Source organism: Cryptosporidium andersoni (assembly GCF_001865355.1).
Source record: "Cryptosporidium andersoni isolate 30847 chromosome Unknown contig_18, whole genome shotgun sequence".
NCBI lineage: Eukaryota > Apicomplexa > Conoidasida > Eucoccidiorida > Cryptosporidiidae > Cryptosporidium > Cryptosporidium andersoni.
The window spans coordinates 112,710-130,211 of NW_027122829.1; the positions used below are offsets into that span (position 1 = coordinate 112,710).

The window sequence follows — 17,502 nt, forward strand, 5'->3', positions numbered from 1 at the left end:
ATGAGCTATTCTAAAGAACCGCCAAGTAAAAGCTTTACCTTATGAAATTTTTTGTTGTTAATAAATAATATCCCAAATTATAGGCTGGGAATTTGCTGCAATTTTTCTATGACAAATACAGATGAATTCAATATACTCAATGGCAGAAGGTGTTTTGACTACTGTAAATGATATTTATGTAAAGTATCAAGATAAGGTAAGGAATATAAAAAAGGTTTTTAGGAGTTTACATTTATCTCTAAAATAAAATTGTGGGGAGTGATGTAGTAATTTCTTAAAATTTGTGACATTTCAATAGGTAGCTTTTCGAGTATGTAATGATATGTGCGAATATCTATCAATCACCGAATATATCGACTCAGATAATATAGGAAGTCTGCGTTTGGGAGTATCAAATAATCACCCATATGAAAGAATATTAGATGGGTGTAAGGTTAGATCTACAAATTTCCCTTGTTTATCTTTATCATCTAGTTTTTATATAGTCAGTAAAGAGGATTTAATTGGAACCTCTCTATCAACACCTCCGAAATATGTGCAGTCTGGTGATATAATCTATCTTTGCACTAAAATTAAGAACGAATTAGTTGCAATCGGTTATAAGTCTCATAACTCCAGTTTCACAATAACTAAAGTAGATGAATTATTTTCTATGATGATTAATACAAATATAAAGCCCAGGATCTTAACACCATACGAATGGCAACTTGAAAGAGTACCAATATTTCATGAGTGTATATTAGCTGAAAATATGGATACATCAAATATTCCAAATACAAATACATTGAAATATAGCGATACTCTAATTATTAGGTGGGTAGCAAATGGAGAATTACTCAGTTTACTGACAACGTATTGCAGTTCATCTTTGACATCCCACAAAACCTTGCAATTAGGAGGACTAATCCCATATAATAGGAGCTGTTATTGGATGGTATTAGAATGTTCTTGTGCAAGTCAACAAATATTCCCTAACTGGTACAAATTGAAGCATATTTTAAAAAGTAAATGTCAACCACTCGGAAAGAATATATTTTCACCAGGTATAGTTTCATTTTGCTTTTTAGAGATGGATTCCATTAAGAATTTACCGAATTCATCCTTGATAGATCTGTACCCATGTTTTAAACTTTCAAGAATTTTAGTAAGAAAATCCACTCTCGTATCGGATACTCCGGCTGGGTGGGACAATATATTAGGTCATCCCCAAAATAGTGCATGTAACAGTTATAACTCAATTTCATCTTTTGACCCTACTAAGATAACTTCTCCAAATTGCATTGGTGGATATGTATTTAATCATGCAATTGCTGAATTAGATAGGAAGACCACATCTACTCTCCCAATCAAACCACTTAGCTCATTTACACCAAAAGTACAAGAACAGTTATTACTCGAAGATATCCTAAACTCTTTTATGGGACTTGAAGGAATATATATAAAAGCAACAGAGCATATTTTTTTTCCAAGCGATAATTTCACTGGTCATTCCTATGAGAGATATCTCCCAGAAACAATATTTATAATATCTAACAAAAGCAAAGATGTAAATTTAATGAGTAATGACATTTGTGTATCACTAAGAATTTCTTTATCAACATTTGTATTCCATATAGTGGATGATCCAGAGAATAACCCATTAAATATTGAAAAGTTACAAGAGCAGTCTCTTGATTTGAAAAGTAGCATGAATCTCTCTTCAAATATATTTGGTATAAAGGTTGATGATTCTACTTCTAAGATAACAAATATGAGTGATCCAATGGCATATCCACTAACATATAGAATACTACAATTGTCTGCTTTGTATCGCCGTATTCTACAATATCTCAACATTCACGAAGGAAATAATCAATTTGGAATTATATCCCAAACACTATGCAGTACATTCCGCGAATTTTTGAAGCAATTTACTTTAAGAGTCTCTCAGCTTGAAACTACTGTAAGACAAGGTCAGGTCACTCTTCAATCAATGTGGAATCAAATACAACATGCAATGACTACGTTTAATGTGTTGGACTTGATAGCTATTCAATCACTTGGTAAAAAAGGAGGACATATTATTGATGTAATTGTTAATATAATTGAAAATCATCTACATGGTGAGATATTATCTTTAAAAATAGCCAAATTTTTGCTACAACAGGTATGTGAACCTTGGATAAAGTACTTCCTTTATCCTTGGCTATCCAGTGGTAGTGTTATTGACTACTATGGTGAATTTAGTTACAAAAGTAATAAGGAACATGATCAGATTTTTAAGGAGAATAAATCCGTATTTGGACTAGCTAAACTTATTACAGAACAGCTACCAACATTGGTATTTCCTGTTAAAACTGAGATTAAATATATAGGTAAAGTACAGCAAATTCTGAGGAGTCATGAACCCTTAACAGAAATAAATTCTAATAACCTGAAAGTTATTGATATACTTAATGTACTTAATATTTATTCAATGGAAAGTGATTTATTGATGCACTTAGCTAGTGGAATTGAGGATTTATCATTTGTGAATTTACATCATTTTATACAAAATTTGTACAAAAGTAGTAAAACTTTGCTATATCAATTTTCTAAAGAAAATTATAATATTTGGAAGTATTTAAATTACTTTAGTGATCTTTTTTTTTGTTATAATGACCAATTTATTCAGGAATTTATTGATTCAACTGGGCTTGATATACTAGGTGGTGGTCTTTCTGGGAAAAGTAGTTTTGTACATGCATGTAAAGCATGGAACGACACTATTGTGAAATACTACAGAATAGATGATCAGAGTGATACAAATGGCTCATTAGATTTTGTATGTAGCTTTAGTGAATTACTATTACCAGAGAGTATCAAGGAAGTAAACTTACTAATTGAAGATGAATGTATTGATTTTTCTAGTGAAGAAATTGACCTATATATAGACTTTTTTAATAATAATAAACATGACGAAAATACTTCTAAAGCACATTTACCTATTTCTTATGAAGCATTTAAACATTTCACACTGGAATTTCGTCCTAAATTGAAACTAATGCTACTATTTTGGCCAAAAAAAATTATAAGAAAGTATCAGATAATATTTCGTCTAATCTTACAGATAAAATATATATTGTCTCTACTTAATAATGTGTGGATTATTCATCAAACAATATCTCCTCTGTGGGAGTATATTAAAGGTAATGGTTTAACTAGATACTTATTTTTCTATCACGATGCCAAAAAGTCATACTTTTTAAGGCAAAGGATGTTAATATTAATGAATGGAATATTACAATTTATCATGTATGATGCTATTCAACCATTATGGAACTCACTTTTGTCGAAAAAAGATAGCATAACAAGCATTGAACAATTTGTATCTTGCCAAGATGATATGCTCGACAACATATTGAAACGCTGTTTTTGTACAAATGGGATTATTCACTCTTTTTATAAGCTGTTGTCAATTTGCCATCTTTACTGTAGACACTCGATTTTATTTAATAAATATGGTGTAGATAAACTGGCTGCCAAGACTGTAGGACAGGAGAATTACTTGCAAAATGAAACAACTGGGAATTTTCATGAAGTTACCATTAATCGTGACAAATTCTCTCAATCATACAAAAATGGACGCTTTTCTTTTGATAGATCACACCTAGAAAAGTTGATTATGGATTCTTCATTTCAAAGTATAGTAGAAAAGTTTAATTTAAATTTTGAGAAATTAGCAAAAGCATTTTTTGAATTGACACAATCATATAGGAATCCAGATCATTGGTTCTACGAATTGATCCTAAAATCAGACCTCAATAACTTCTATCAATCTAGTAATAAAAGTAATATTCTAAGCTATCCAGTCGAAATGAGTGACTATGAAGAAGTCAATGAAAATCTGCATACCATATTAGACTAAAGAATTATCCAATTTCTTTTGTATTTTTATGCACTCAGAGCTAATATAATTAATACTATTAGACAACAGCTATCTAAACTATCAACTAAACTCCATAATTGAATAAAAATGTTTAATCTCTTATTTCATTTGAATTTGATATATAATATATATTTCAATAAATCCTCTTAGCTAATTTATTAAGGGTAGTTTTATTAAATATCTCTCTTGAATTATTACCTATACAAAGTAGTGAGGATATTATACTGCACAGAAACATATCTGTTATTAATATTTTCAATTACTTAAAAATATCACTAGTGTTGACAGTATTTGGAGTTACTAGATAATTGAATATTTACTTCTTTTTCAGTATAGAGAGCAGTTCATGGTGAGTTCTCATTTATATCTTTAAATTTACTAAGCTTATATACTGGTTTCCCAGTAACTATGCATTAATAGCTATAAAATCCATCCTATATTTTATTTATGAAGGTATATGTTTGATATAATATTTTCTATTTAAACTTCTTAATTTAGTTATTTCTATAAGGATAATAAAGTTCACCCCAGTATTTTCTATTACTGTGCTTAGATTTGAGGATATTGTACTAGTTAACTGAATATAATTCAAATGTAAGGAAAATCCGAGTGCAAGCAATTTAAATACCATCAAATATAAGTATTTACTACTATATTGCTAAGAAAATTGTCAAAGTAAAAGGTTAGAGAATAATAGTAGCTGCTCATGAGGCAAATTAATTTCCCTATTATTGTAATTCTTTACATGAACCTTGTTTTCCTATTTTTATTATATGTAACAAGAGTTTTATTACATTTCAAGTACATCACTATGATAAAGATAAGGGTTAATTAATAAAATAATTATATATCACATTTAAAGTATTTTATTCTTTCCACATTGTGTACAAATTTACTTTATTATTAGTTAAACTTCTATAATATAATAAAAAAGTGTTATATAATAGTATAGCTTGTATTAATATTTGAAATTCAAATCTAATAGAGAACTTATTTCCAAATTTACTAAGTATGTAATGGTATTTGCTTCCTGATTACTTAATAAAGTCTAGAAAATACAAATTAGAAGAAATTAAGATCTCAAATAAATTGAAAACTCTGGTTTAGGTATATTGTTATTTATTCTATTCACTTTACTGAAAATAGCCATTGTATGAGATTTAGAAATATTAAAGTGTTGAATATACTTAGTGCTAACAATTAAGCATACTTCTACAATATATAGAATGCACCTTTAATAGCAAATAAGACCTTATTATAAAGTATCGGTATTAAATAGGATTTATAACACTATTCTTAGTTGAAATGAATTCTGGAGCTCTCATTTCCACTTTGCAATCTCCAAGTGACCAATTTTACTCCAGACTATACACGGAATAAAATAGTAAATATCTCATTCCTTTAAAGTGTCCTCTGTGCTAGGTAATACAAGTGATTTATTTCAAGGCTTTTAGTATGAAAAGTTTTGTGATATTTAAGTATATCAAACCCTTCTAGATATGTTATATAAAAAATCCAGAATATCTTTTGAAACAAAAATTATGCATGAAGTGAAGTATTTCAATATCAATGGTTTCTTCTTCTTACGGATGAAACATGGCATTTCAATTTATGCGCCACAACTATAAATGCACCAGACGCCGCTAACATAGAGCGTCCTGTCTTATGGATATTGGACAATGGGGTTGCAGCCATGAGGTGTATGAGGGGGGCTGCGGCATTGCCAAAAAGTGGAAAAGGAGAAAGTGGGAAACCAAGATTTCAAGTGCAATCATATTGATTCTACTACTAGCTATTACTTCTAGATTTTGTTTATATCAGTTTATTATGTCTTCAAGATTAGGTATATTATTTCTTTTGCTACTCTTAATCTCATCCTTCACCTCGATACTGAAGATAAATGCTGAAGAGTTCTCATCTGAAGAGCGTTTGAAAGAGTGTGAGAGGGAACTTAAATCATTAGTAAGACATCATGGAGACTGTTCAAGTAAATTAGAGAGCATGAGGAGTGAAGTTAAGCATTTATTTGAATCAGCTGAGAAATACGAAAGGAAGCTTAGCCAATGTGCATCGAAAACTGATGAAGCTGTCATTATAACCTGGAAAACTATAAAACACTACTTATATCACTACAGTAAACTGCTGAGAACCTTGTTTATTATTTGCTACCATAAGTTACCAGTAGAATTTCACCAACAATTAACTCTCTTGTGCAAATACTCCAGAAAATACCTAAAACCATTCACTGATAAGTGTGGAGAATTCTCTCCAAAGGTTATTAATACTCTAAAGGCTTATGCAGGTCATTATGTCATTTTTCTGGAGCCATATACTGAATATGCACACTTTTGTGGAGCAATGCTGAATGAAAGGATTGACAATCTTATCTTAAATATTGAAGATATGCATCCTGAACTGATAGACACAATACCGAAGGAATTACACGACAGATTGTTGTATATTGTATTTTCTATTTTCGTCCTGTTCATGGCATGGAAAGTGATTTATTGCATATTAAGACGTGCTTTTGGATGTTGCAGATTTAGCTGTTGTGTAAGATCTGGTGTTAGGCCTACAAGCAAACCCTCTTCAACAAAGGCTACTCCTAGCGGTAGAAGACGATGAAAGTTTAGGTAAGGACGTACTACTTTGTGATGAGTTATTAGCCATTGCAGTAACACTTAGGTAGATCTAACCTAAGTATATTCTATGGGAAGTGACCACAGTGTTGTATAGAGGCTAGCCTGTTTAACGATTAGAACCACTTCTTTTTAAGGTTTTTGTCTATTTGGATTTTAACGAAAAATATTCTCTGTAATATGTTTTTGTACATACTAATATCTTCCTACTCTACCCAGGTAGATACACCTTTATTTTGGATCATCTTTGCTAATTCAATGCTTGCATTAACAAGTAAGTCTGAGCATCTGAGTTTACTTTGAATCCGAGGATGGCGAAGTATATCATCCGTATTAGGCCTCTTTTCTGGCTCAGGATCTAATAAAGCCTTAATTAATAGCTTTAAGTCAGAACTTCTGAGAGGATATTCAGGGAAATCTAAGTTGTGCATCCCATTGAGTACAGCTTTTCTGCATTGTTGAGGATCTTCTGGATCCCCTCCACTAAATGTATCAACTTGGAAAGGTACCCTGTTATAGCACAAGACATATAAAGTAATCCCTAATGACCAAATATCACTAAATATATCATACTCGCCGCAGAAAAGTCCATTCTCATCTTGAATCAGTAGTTCTGGTGCAGTATACTCTACAGTGCCCGTATATCCATGACGTTGCATATGTTCCACTACAAAGAATACATCATCAGAGAAACATGGCGTGCCTCTATTAGTGTCATGGATGTCATCATTCATTGTCTCGCTTCTAGAATACAAATACCTTCTTTGTAACACTTGAGCAGTTCCAAAGTCAGACAATAAAGCTTGGCAAATAGGTTGTGCTAAAAATTCATCGTAGACAATATGTAACAGTATGTTAGAGGGCTTTAGATCACGATGGAGAATACCCCTATGGTGCAGGTGCTGCAAACCAAGTATTACATCAAAGAAAATTTTCCATATATGATCATCTTTTATATGTGTCTGACCGCTACATGACAAAGAATTTTCTTGAATATTGCTCTTTACAGCTAATTGGGACGAACATAATTCTTGACTATATTCAACTCTAGATAGATCATCATTAGAAATGGAGCTGCTTTGTTTCATTCTTTTTTGAGAGTTATATCCTTTATTTGTTAGCATTTTGAGAATGAAATCTTCAAGTGAACCGGAGTTGCAATATTCCATTAGCTGAAATAGCCATGGTACTTTAGGACAATAGTCATTAGAGCTGTACATTTCGAGCCACGAATGCCTATACTGAACTATATTAGGATGGTGAAGTAATTCGCGGATTTTAACTTCGCGTAATACACTAGATAACCACTTTCTATCATCTCCAACTGGAACCTTTTTAACAGCATACCATGCCAATGTTATGTCATCTAGGACATGTGAGCATAAGTAGACTTGACCAAAACTCCCACTTCCTAGCTTTTTTATTTCTTTAAAAAATTTTCCATAGTATCCAGTCATCAATAGATCTGATTTCAAATTAACAAGATTGAAATTTGGAGTTTCAGAAAACTTTGAATTCGGGTATTCCGGTAAATTAGATGTAAAAAAGTGCATTGCTTGTGGTTCTCCAAATGAATCTTGAGTATTAGAATATTCCACTTCTTGCACTTTAAAATATGGGTTAGTAAACTTCGAGTTTGTTATATTTAAGTCAGTATCTAAATTACTATTGTTATCATTGCACTCAGTAAATGATTTCTTTATGTATTTAACATTTCTATGTAAAGTTACCTGTTTGAATAGTTCTTCAAGAAAAAAAAAGTAATTCTGACTTTCAATACTGAACATATTATCTCTGTGATTCATATCAGAGTTAGGTAATGAATTCCGGTTGCTAATTTTATCACTAGATTCTACTCTTTCATCTGCTTTAGTAGATATATTTGAGTATATTGTATTTGACTCACTATCTATTGCAGTAGTCAAGGGAGATCCTAAATTGGGACAAAATCCAGAGTAGAACTTCTGAGGCATTAATCTACCACACATAGGACAATGCACATTAAAATATTGAGATACCATTGCATATTTTGATGATTTAGTGCATAAATCTTTATTAGTATGACTACTTCCATGTATCCTCAGTTGTCCTGTAACTTCTTTATATGGGACTAGAGAGGTCGCCTCAGATTCCACAAGATCCAGGCTGCTTTTCTGCTGTTTATGCTCATCTTTCTGAGATAGTAACAGATTCTCTACCATAGTTTGTGGGGAGAGAACCAAATCACCAGAGTGCTGGTGAGAAAAACTATATTTGGAGTTTTGAGACATTCTGGTGATGTCCAAAATTAGACTTCAGATCTATGTGCATTCAGGCTGATAATTCAATTTCAGTATACTTTGTAGTGATCTTTCGAAACATTATAAATCTAAATATTCCAAAAGAAATGATGGTAAAAAGAATTTCTTTTTAAAAAAAAGGAAATCTAAGTAACAGTTATGAAATAGCTAAGTTAACCGCCTTTAGAATATAGGCGGTATAATATTGGTTCCATAATACTTGCATGTTTTTGCTAAACATAGAGTGGGGGGAGGAAATAGGAAGTTACTAATGCAAAGTGTATAATATCGAAATATTGTGTTGGTGAGGATTTTACATTTTTTTTCGTTTTCTAAGCTTTCAAACTTGCCTTGAATATCAAGAATTCCTTGTTGCAGTCTGTTCTCAGTCTTAAGGTACTCCCTTAGGTTCTCAAACAGAAATCAGATGCTTTTAATTTGCTTTTCATAAATATCCGTAGTAACTCAAATGAATTTAGTAGATATCTTCAATATTTTTGATAAAGGTGCCTCATTTAAATCTATAGATCTATTAAGAGCAGGGATTCAAGACGAAACTAAAGAGTTATGTATACTTTATTCCCAAGATGGTATGAATAGTAGCTGTTATAAAGTAAATAGAGAATATATAGAACAGAGAGACGTTATATTATCGAAGGAATTCTTAAATAGGTTAATATATACTTTGAATGGTTCCCCACATCGTCTGAGGACGCTTATATCAGGACTACTGGAGCTAATCACTGAATCTCAGAAATTCGATAAATTTGGTATATCCAAAAAACAACTCTTACCAGATCCTTACCTTGTTCAGTACAAAGAATATCTAAAATGGTATAAATTATTGCTGTACTGCAATAATATGACAATACTAGACTGGATAGAAATTTTAGAAAATCTTCAGCAATTTGTGAAATTGTTAAATGACAACAGGTATAAAATAAATCTGAAATCTAGTCGTCATTATGAAATGTCTATATTGGGAAAGTCCTCTGTATCAGATTGGATGTTAAACTTGTTGAAACAACCTAAAGACATATGTCAAGTAATTTCTGAGATGAATATACTCCAACATAGTACAACTGCAGATCATGTGAAGAATACAACTCTATGGTTCCAAGGTTTAACTCTATTAAAAAACCATGAATATAAGAGTATAGGTGAGAGATTCATCAAAAGTGTGTTGAAAAATATAACTAAAACCGATCAAAAAGTTGGTGTTATTTCTTCTAGCGACTCTATAAGCCCATCACTAAACTATTGGATGCAGGTCTACTGCTATATTACATTGTCACTTAGTGAGCAAATTGTCAGTTTGGCACTGAAATATATACAGCAAGCATATAGAATAATAAATAATGTACCCAATTTATATCAAAAGAAGACAGACATTAAGCTGTATACATTTACTATGCTTTGTCAATTACACTTGACAGTTAAACTGATTGTAAGCCATGGAAGGAGAATTGTTGACTGTTCATTAGGTGTTAACAAGAGCACCAATCATGATACAAGTTTATGCTCAATAGTACAATCGATTATTCAGAAGATATTAGCATTAGTGCTACATTCTTTATCTATTCTGAGCTTTGATGATATAATTCCAATATACAATTGTTTAACACAACACATCACTTTTATACTAAAGAATTGTCCATGTATTTTAGCAACTAGAGCTGTAGAAAATATATGGTATCACTTTATTGAACGGATACATACTCACCATATACAAGAACAATCAATAATACTTCTTGATGAGAAATTAAGAGATACTGAACTTATTTTGCTCCCTCCAATAGAGGATGTATTTCTTTATTTATCTGGCAACACTTTGAGTTCAATTGGAGAAGAAGAATATTGGTTCCATCATAACATCTGCTGGAATATCATAATACCAACATTGATGTTAAAGTACACAAAAGGCAGTGGTATGTCTAGCTCTTGCCCCTCATTTTTAGCTCAATTAATAGATCCATTGAAAAAATATATGTATAGGTGCAATATAGCAGTGACAAATAATGGGAATTGCGTACTGCTTGGGAAGGAAATTTCTGAGTTACATCTTTTCCTAGCATTATATACATATTACGGATTAAGTGATACCTTCAAAACGCAGAAGCATATCACACATGGATTAAAGAGATTAAAGAATTGTAGCGATTGCTTTGATGTATGCTCTTTAGAGTGTATATTTGAGTATCTAAAACTTCTAACACTTTTAAACGACGGAAACGATGATGAAGCTCTTGTAGAGAAGATACTTCAGTCAATTATAAATTCCGGAGAAAAGGCCTTCAGCTTTGCATCTTTCAAAAATACTAACTTAAAAATTAAGAAATTGATTAATTTCACATTGGTACAAAGCTACACATTATTGGCATTTATTAAGAAAGATAGTTATAGATCATGTACAGAAGAATTAAAGCTGCATATTAATAGTGAGATGCTGAATAAAGATGACAGTGAATCTAGTGGAGAATTCACAGAATCAAATAGAACTATGCAACTTTACAAAAAGCTTACAAATAAATTAATGAAGTTTTATAATATCAGCAAAAAAGGCAGCAATATTTGTAATAAAGTGCACATCTATCCATTATAAATAGAACAAAGGTATCACCACTTCTTAAATTAAATTGTCCAAATATAAATTGTGAATGCATCTTAATTAGTGTAGATTATGAAAATCCACTATTATAGGTTATACCTTTATTGATGATAAGCAGATCCTTGGTTTGGGAAGCTATATTGGTATATCAATTGAGGATTTCCTGTATTTGAGTAGATATTCATATTGGTAGCAACGTTGGCATAGTGACTATTCCAAGAAGCTGAATTCACATTTTCAGCAATATAATAAGCCGAATTAGATGCACCAGGTTTTGTTGTTTGTACGAAATAAATAGGCTGACTATTAATTACAACCCCACTACCATCATCACCGTCATATTGTGGGTATCCTATAGCATTATAAACATAATATCCTCCATTTTGATAATTATTGTCATAAGACATTTGCTGATTAGTATATATTAGTTCATCTGCCTCTCCATAGACCTGATATCTAGCGTATTGTTGGATAGACTGCTCACCTCTATAAGTTTGTGTTATGTTCCCATCACTACTGCCTAAGTAAACGTTGCAGATATTAGAATTACTTGAATTGTATGAATTACCTGTAAACGATCTAGGTTGAAATTCCTTTGCATTAGGGTTAAAAGAAAAACCTTGTTTGCAATTCTTACTCTTTGCCCCAATAGCTCCGTTGCAGCTATCTTTCTTTTGTTCCCCTGAGTCATTGATCTCCAGCTTTTGTTTGTCTCTAAATATTTTGGTGTCCTCCTCTCTATATACTGAACTATATTTCATCTCCTCATCATCATGTGCATCATATTTATTCTTCTTTAAAGTATCCTTTTCGGGAGAGAGCTCATTTAATCTTTGTTCTCGCTCTATCTCAAGAGCCAGTAACTCAGCATTTCTCCTATCCTCTTCAGATATATCATCATAATTTAGAGGAGTTGTATATAAATTTTCATCATAAGTACCAGTGATTCCAAATCTAATTCTATTTACCTCAAATTGATCCCATCCATTATTAGCAGTAGAGTCTAAGATTTCTTCAGATACATACAAACTGCTTTCATCTGTCCAAGGTTGCAATGTGCGTCCTATTCTAACATTACTATCCTTGCTGATCTCAGTGTCAGTTTTAAATGCAGCTATTCTCTCAGCCTGGCTACCTTCAACTTCTCCTGAGACACTATTAAAATTCGTTGGAATTCCTTCCTTGTTAGTTGTAATCATGCTATGCACAGAATTAAGTGGAAACAGTGCATATTGTTCAATTTTACCAGATAATTCCGTACTATCCAAATCTAAAACTCTTCTGCTATACTGCAGGCAAATACAATTTTCACCTCCTGTATCCTTTGTTGTCAATGATTGAAATAAACCGCAGAATCTAGTCCCATCTTTCAATTTAATTTCTACTTCCTGACCAACTAATATGAGTACAAATATACTAAATTCTGCTGATGTACATTGATGTACTGCTTGTTGGTCTTGATAATTTTCCTCCTTTTTCTTTAATTGCTCTACATTGCGACTTTTCTGATCTATGTGAATTTGATGTTGATCCTTTGAATTTGCTCTTTGGTTACCTCCACGTTTATTAGAACTTCCACTTGTATAGTTTCTCTTTGTTTGATGCTGTTGAATATTCTGGTTTGCTCCTTGGATGCTTCCGGAGTTTGAATTTGTACTTGCATTTGCACCTGCATTTGCGCTAAAGTTATCTTTATTACTATTTGGAACACTCGACATTGCACGCAACCCAATATTTTGAATCTCCCCATTAATTACTTTACTACCTCCACGGCCCGTAGATAGCCCATAGGATGAACGTTTCATTCCAGAATTTGCCATTACAAAGTAATAAGGGTAGTAGACCTCTATTGATCTAAGTAACAAAATAATGGTCAAATATAACTGGAGAACACGAGATATTTAGGCAAGATCGATACTGTATAAGCTTAATTTCAGCTACAAATGTATATGTTATTAGTAAGGATAGCAATCTGGTCTTTTTTAGCTATAGCTGATTTGGTAAGGAATTTGAATTAGAGACAAAAACAAATTTAGGCGGGTATAACATATTTTGCGTGTAAGCTGGTATAAAGGATCCTATATTTGAAGTAATCTGAAATCCTTTTTTTTCTTTTTTTTTTTAAAAAGTGGAGAATCTGCATTTTCATATGTCAATGAACTGCTCCATGATAAAATTCACGATATATTTAATGATATTATCTTTGATTGACAAGTAGTTATATGAAAATCAGCGGCTATTTACTAGGCCCTCTTCCTGAATTCTGCACTATTTTATTGTGTCTCCCACACCCATTAAGTCTCAGTAAGTCCTAAAGTGTAAGGATCCTATACTAAATATATATGAGAACTCTCTATATAGTTGCTTATCCGTTGTTCCTTTGCTACAGACTTTGTAGAGGATTCGATGCTGATGGCCATAGTGCGATTGCAATGACTGCAATGTCAGGTCTTAAAGGAAATACTTTGCATCAGTTAAAACGTCTAATGAATGGAAAAGATATCGTAGATATTTCAGCTTGGGGTGAAAGAGTGTCACAGAAACATCCATCAACAATGCCTTTCCATTTTCAATATCAAGATATGAGTGAGCTACACTTTGATAAATTTCTACCTGAGAGTGGCCCTCAAATGTTTGGACTAGGAGATGGTACAAGATCATTCCCATATACTTATTCAGATAAATATTGCAATGAAGTAGGAGCCAGTGCAGAATGCAAGGAAACAGGGCACTGTTTGGTACCAATGATTAAACATTTATATAGTCGTTTAATAGGTTTAGATCGAAATAAAATTAATTACCCTGAAGGAATTCAGCTTACAGATTCAGATTCAGTCAAATTTTTAGTAAATCTCATTGGAGATTTACATCAGCCATTACACTTTGGTTTTACTGAGAGCAATGCAGGTAGAGATTTCCATGGTCATCTAATAATAAATGGAACTGAGGAAACTATTTCACTATTTGAAATATGGGAAAAGGGATTAATTCAAAAACTAAAAATTGAGAAACCTCAGTTTTGGTATGGTGGTTGGACACATGTTTTTGCTATCCGGGATATATTTGACAAGGAAGTGATACTTTGGAAAGAAAGAGGTATTGATATAATAGATGATTGGGCTAGAGAGAGTATTAAAATTATGTGTTCTGCACTGTTTATACACCCCCTGAATCAAGAAAAGTTGACAAATAATTTTAATATTGATCCTCTTCTTGAGTTTGCATGGTTTGAGATACTTAGAAGTAGATTGTTAATAGCTGGGGCTAGATTATCAATTGTACTCAATGATATTTTAAAATATAGGGAAGGTAAAGAGAAGACATTTAGACAGCCATTATCTTCCCTACTTGTTAATGAAGAGGATGAAAATCACAAGGTTATCGAAAATATATCTTCTGTAATCCCAAAAAAGAGTTCATTTTCAACTATAAAAATATTCAACAAGAGTTACAAGTTGCACACATGGGTTAGGAATTTGTTAATAAACTTGGGTATCATTCTTTCGTGCACTTTAATCTTCATCTATATCTCTAGATATTGTCTAAACGATAACTATTCAAAAGTTAAACATATCCCTATTCCTACAGATGAACTCAGAAAATCTCAAAATATTCAGCTTAAGGAAACATCTATGGTGGAGTAGTTAAATACTTATAGAGTGGTTCGAAAGTTATTACTAATGCTTATTAGACATCTAAAATATTAATATATACATTAATAAGTCATCACCTTTCATCATTCTGCAGTATAAATACTTATATCACAATCATAAACTAGGTAAATAAATCACTAAGAAACCACAATTTAGTTCAATAATTCCTTCCCCTTCCAGTTATTTATTTCTATTTTAATATCAAATATTATTTTTTCTTCTAATATAAAACTAGACAAACAATACAAGAAATATTCACCTTTACATCTATTTCTAACTGGATATTCCACTTAATCGAAAACCAAAATCTTGACACTTATTGCGACTTAATATTCATAAACTTTACGAGAAGAGTTTAATTTATTGTATTCTCTAATTTATCTCTATTATACAAAATGATAAATTAGGTTCACAAAGATGATGCTATTGCTAGACACGCATTTCAATACTATATAAAATAACTCCAAAAGAAATATCCTTTAATTTTAATAGATCTCATGGGTATGCAACAATCAAACTATTTTCATAAATGAAAAAGACATTTCCTTCTTAATTCTATATGAAATGTTTTACTGCCCCATAAATTTACACACTATCAACCTATTTAAAATAACTATGCTTCGGACTTTAACCTTTTTGGTGATGGCTGTTGTTCTTCTTCCAAAACATTGCTATTAATAGCCATTTCCTTACCTAGGCATTTTAAGGTATGATTACAATCCATCTTTTCTACAACTACCTCAATTATACAGGTAGTTTCTGGATGTTTCAAAGCATAAGTAAAAGCATGTTCAAATTCTCCTTCTGTTCTAGTAATAAAAGATGGGATATCTTTAAAACCAAACAACTTTGCTAATTTTGAGTATCTCCACATTGCGATATCATTATATGGATGATCACAAATAACTCGCTCAATTGTATACCCATCATTGTTTATAATAACTATAACAGGGTTATGCTTATTCTTAAGGATAGTTGAGATATCCTGAACTGTAACCTGTAAACTTCCATCTCCAATAAAGGCAAATGTTCTTTTTGGACTTGCAAAACATAATCCTACAAGACCACCAACTGTATATCCTATTGATCCAAAAAATGACTGCCCAAAAAATTGCGAGTTATTAGGGATCATGACTTCAGATGCACTGAAAAGTGATGTTCCAGTTTCTGCTAATACATTAACTCCCTCAGGTAAACTTGAAACGACAGTATCGAACATTCTATCTAGTGAAAGAGTGTGATGACGCTCTAGAGCTAAACGCTTCTGAGGCCTATGTGTAAAACGATGCATAGCCTGAGGATAAGGAGGTGTTGCACTTTGAAAGTTATAAGGTTTTAACTCCCCCGATTTATAAGCTTGTATTAGTCTTTCAATTATATCTTCGACAAACACTTCATCTACGGAACAATCACCTATAGTAGCTTTACCAAAATTGCAATGCAAGGTATGATTCTCTGGCAGTGTTGCTGAGAAAAATCCTGTATTGAAATCCATAAGTTTCTCACCAATAATCATCAAGCAATCACTTTCCTCAATATATTGAGTGACATGAGGATCACCTTTCTTTCCAAAATATAAACCAATATAGAGTGGGTGATGTTCACTGATTACAGTTTTTCCCATGATCATAGTAGCGAAAGGAATTTTTGATACTTCAAGTAATTCCTTCATTAGTTCAGTTTTTCTAAATCTCAATAGTTCATAACCCGGCATAAAAACAGGCTGTTGGGACTTTTTAAGAAGGGAAAGAATTTGCTTCATTACAGTATCTAAATTAGATTCATTACTCTTTCTATGTTCAATTTTCAGAGGACTTGTAGGTTTATCTATTAATTCGTTAGTATAGTCTGCACATAGTTGTATATATACAGGTTTACTGTGCTTGATGCAGTTTATCAAAACTCTATCAATATCTCTAGCAGCAGATTCTTTATTATCAATTTTTACTGAATCAATAGTAATCATATCATACATCCTTTTTGATATTGAATAGTCATATAATGAATGATGTAGTAGAGTCTTCTTCTTGTGGTGAGCTGTAGCTGGAGCAGAGCCAATATGGACAACGGGAACATCCTCAGAAAAAGATCCAGCTATACCATTAATTGCACTCAATTCCCCAACAACAAAGGTAGTTGACAAAGCTCCAATACCTCTAATTCTAGCATAAGAATCAGCTGCATAGGCAGCATTGAGCTCATTGCAAGTGTTAATATACTTGACTTCACTCTTTAATATAACATTTAGGAATGATAATGAGAAGTCACCTGGGACTCCAAATATATGGTCACATCCCAATTCTTTTAACCGCATACATAAATATGCAGATATTGAGATCTTTTCAGCTTTTTCGCATTCCTTTACTTCGTGAGTGTGGGCTCTAGTCATCTTAATAAGTCTATTAGATAGTCTATT

The 17,502-nt window shown here is 32.0% G+C and overlaps 7 protein-coding genes across 7 annotated transcripts; 4 read left to right on the forward strand and 3 right to left on the reverse strand.

Moving 5' to 3' along the window:
• Window positions 1–121: 121 nt before the first annotated feature.
• Window positions 122–3,886, forward strand: cand_019810 (SPC97 SPC98 family protein; the record flags this gene model as incomplete). The annotated part of the gene is made up of 2 exons (XM_067212211.1): window positions 122–196; window positions 299–3,886. 2 exons carry the CDS (start codon window positions 122–124, stop codon window positions 3,884–3,886), a joined length of 3,663 nt encoding a protein of 1,220 aa, XP_067069117.1.
• Window positions 3,887–5,734: 1,848 nt separating this feature from the next.
• Window positions 5,735–6,532, forward strand: cand_019820 (uncharacterized protein; the record flags this gene model as incomplete). Its single annotated transcript, XM_067212212.1, has 1 exon — window positions 5,735–6,532. One exon carries the CDS (start codon window positions 5,735–5,737, stop codon window positions 6,530–6,532), a length of 798 nt encoding a protein of 265 aa, XP_067069118.1.
• A 220-nt stretch (window positions 6,533–6,752) lies between these two features.
• On the reverse strand, window positions 6,753–8,816 carry cand_019830 (protein kinase domain-containing protein; the record flags this gene model as incomplete). Its single annotated transcript, XM_067212213.1, has 1 exon — window positions 6,753–8,816. The coding sequence occupies one exon, from the start codon at window positions 8,814–8,816 to the stop codon at window positions 6,753–6,755; it is 2,064 nt and encodes a 687-aa protein (XP_067069119.1).
• Window positions 8,817–9,294: 478 nt separating this feature from the next.
• Window positions 9,295–11,427, forward strand: cand_019840 (uncharacterized protein; the record flags this gene model as incomplete). The annotated part of the gene is made up of 1 exon (XM_067212214.1): window positions 9,295–11,427. The coding sequence occupies one exon, from the start codon at window positions 9,295–9,297 to the stop codon at window positions 11,425–11,427; it is 2,133 nt and encodes a 710-aa protein (XP_067069120.1).
• Window positions 11,428–11,534: 107 nt separating this feature from the next.
• On the reverse strand, window positions 11,535–13,253 carry cand_019850 (uncharacterized protein; the record flags this gene model as incomplete). Its single annotated transcript, XM_067212215.1, has 1 exon — window positions 11,535–13,253. The coding sequence occupies one exon, from the start codon at window positions 13,251–13,253 to the stop codon at window positions 11,535–11,537; it is 1,719 nt and encodes a 572-aa protein (XP_067069121.1).
• A 522-nt stretch (window positions 13,254–13,775) lies between these two features.
• Window positions 13,776–15,077, forward strand: cand_019860 (uncharacterized protein; the record flags this gene model as incomplete). Its single annotated transcript, XM_067212216.1, has 1 exon — window positions 13,776–15,077. The coding sequence occupies one exon, from the start codon at window positions 13,776–13,778 to the stop codon at window positions 15,075–15,077; it is 1,302 nt and encodes a 433-aa protein (XP_067069122.1).
• Window positions 15,078–15,699: 622 nt separating this feature from the next.
• Window positions 15,700–17,475, reverse strand: cand_019870 (pyruvate decarboxylase isozyme 1; the record flags this gene model as incomplete). The annotated part of the gene is made up of 1 exon (XM_067212217.1): window positions 15,700–17,475. One exon carries the CDS (start codon window positions 17,473–17,475, stop codon window positions 15,700–15,702), a length of 1,776 nt encoding a protein of 591 aa, XP_067069123.1.
• Between the last annotated feature and the right edge of the window lie 27 nt (window positions 17,476–17,502).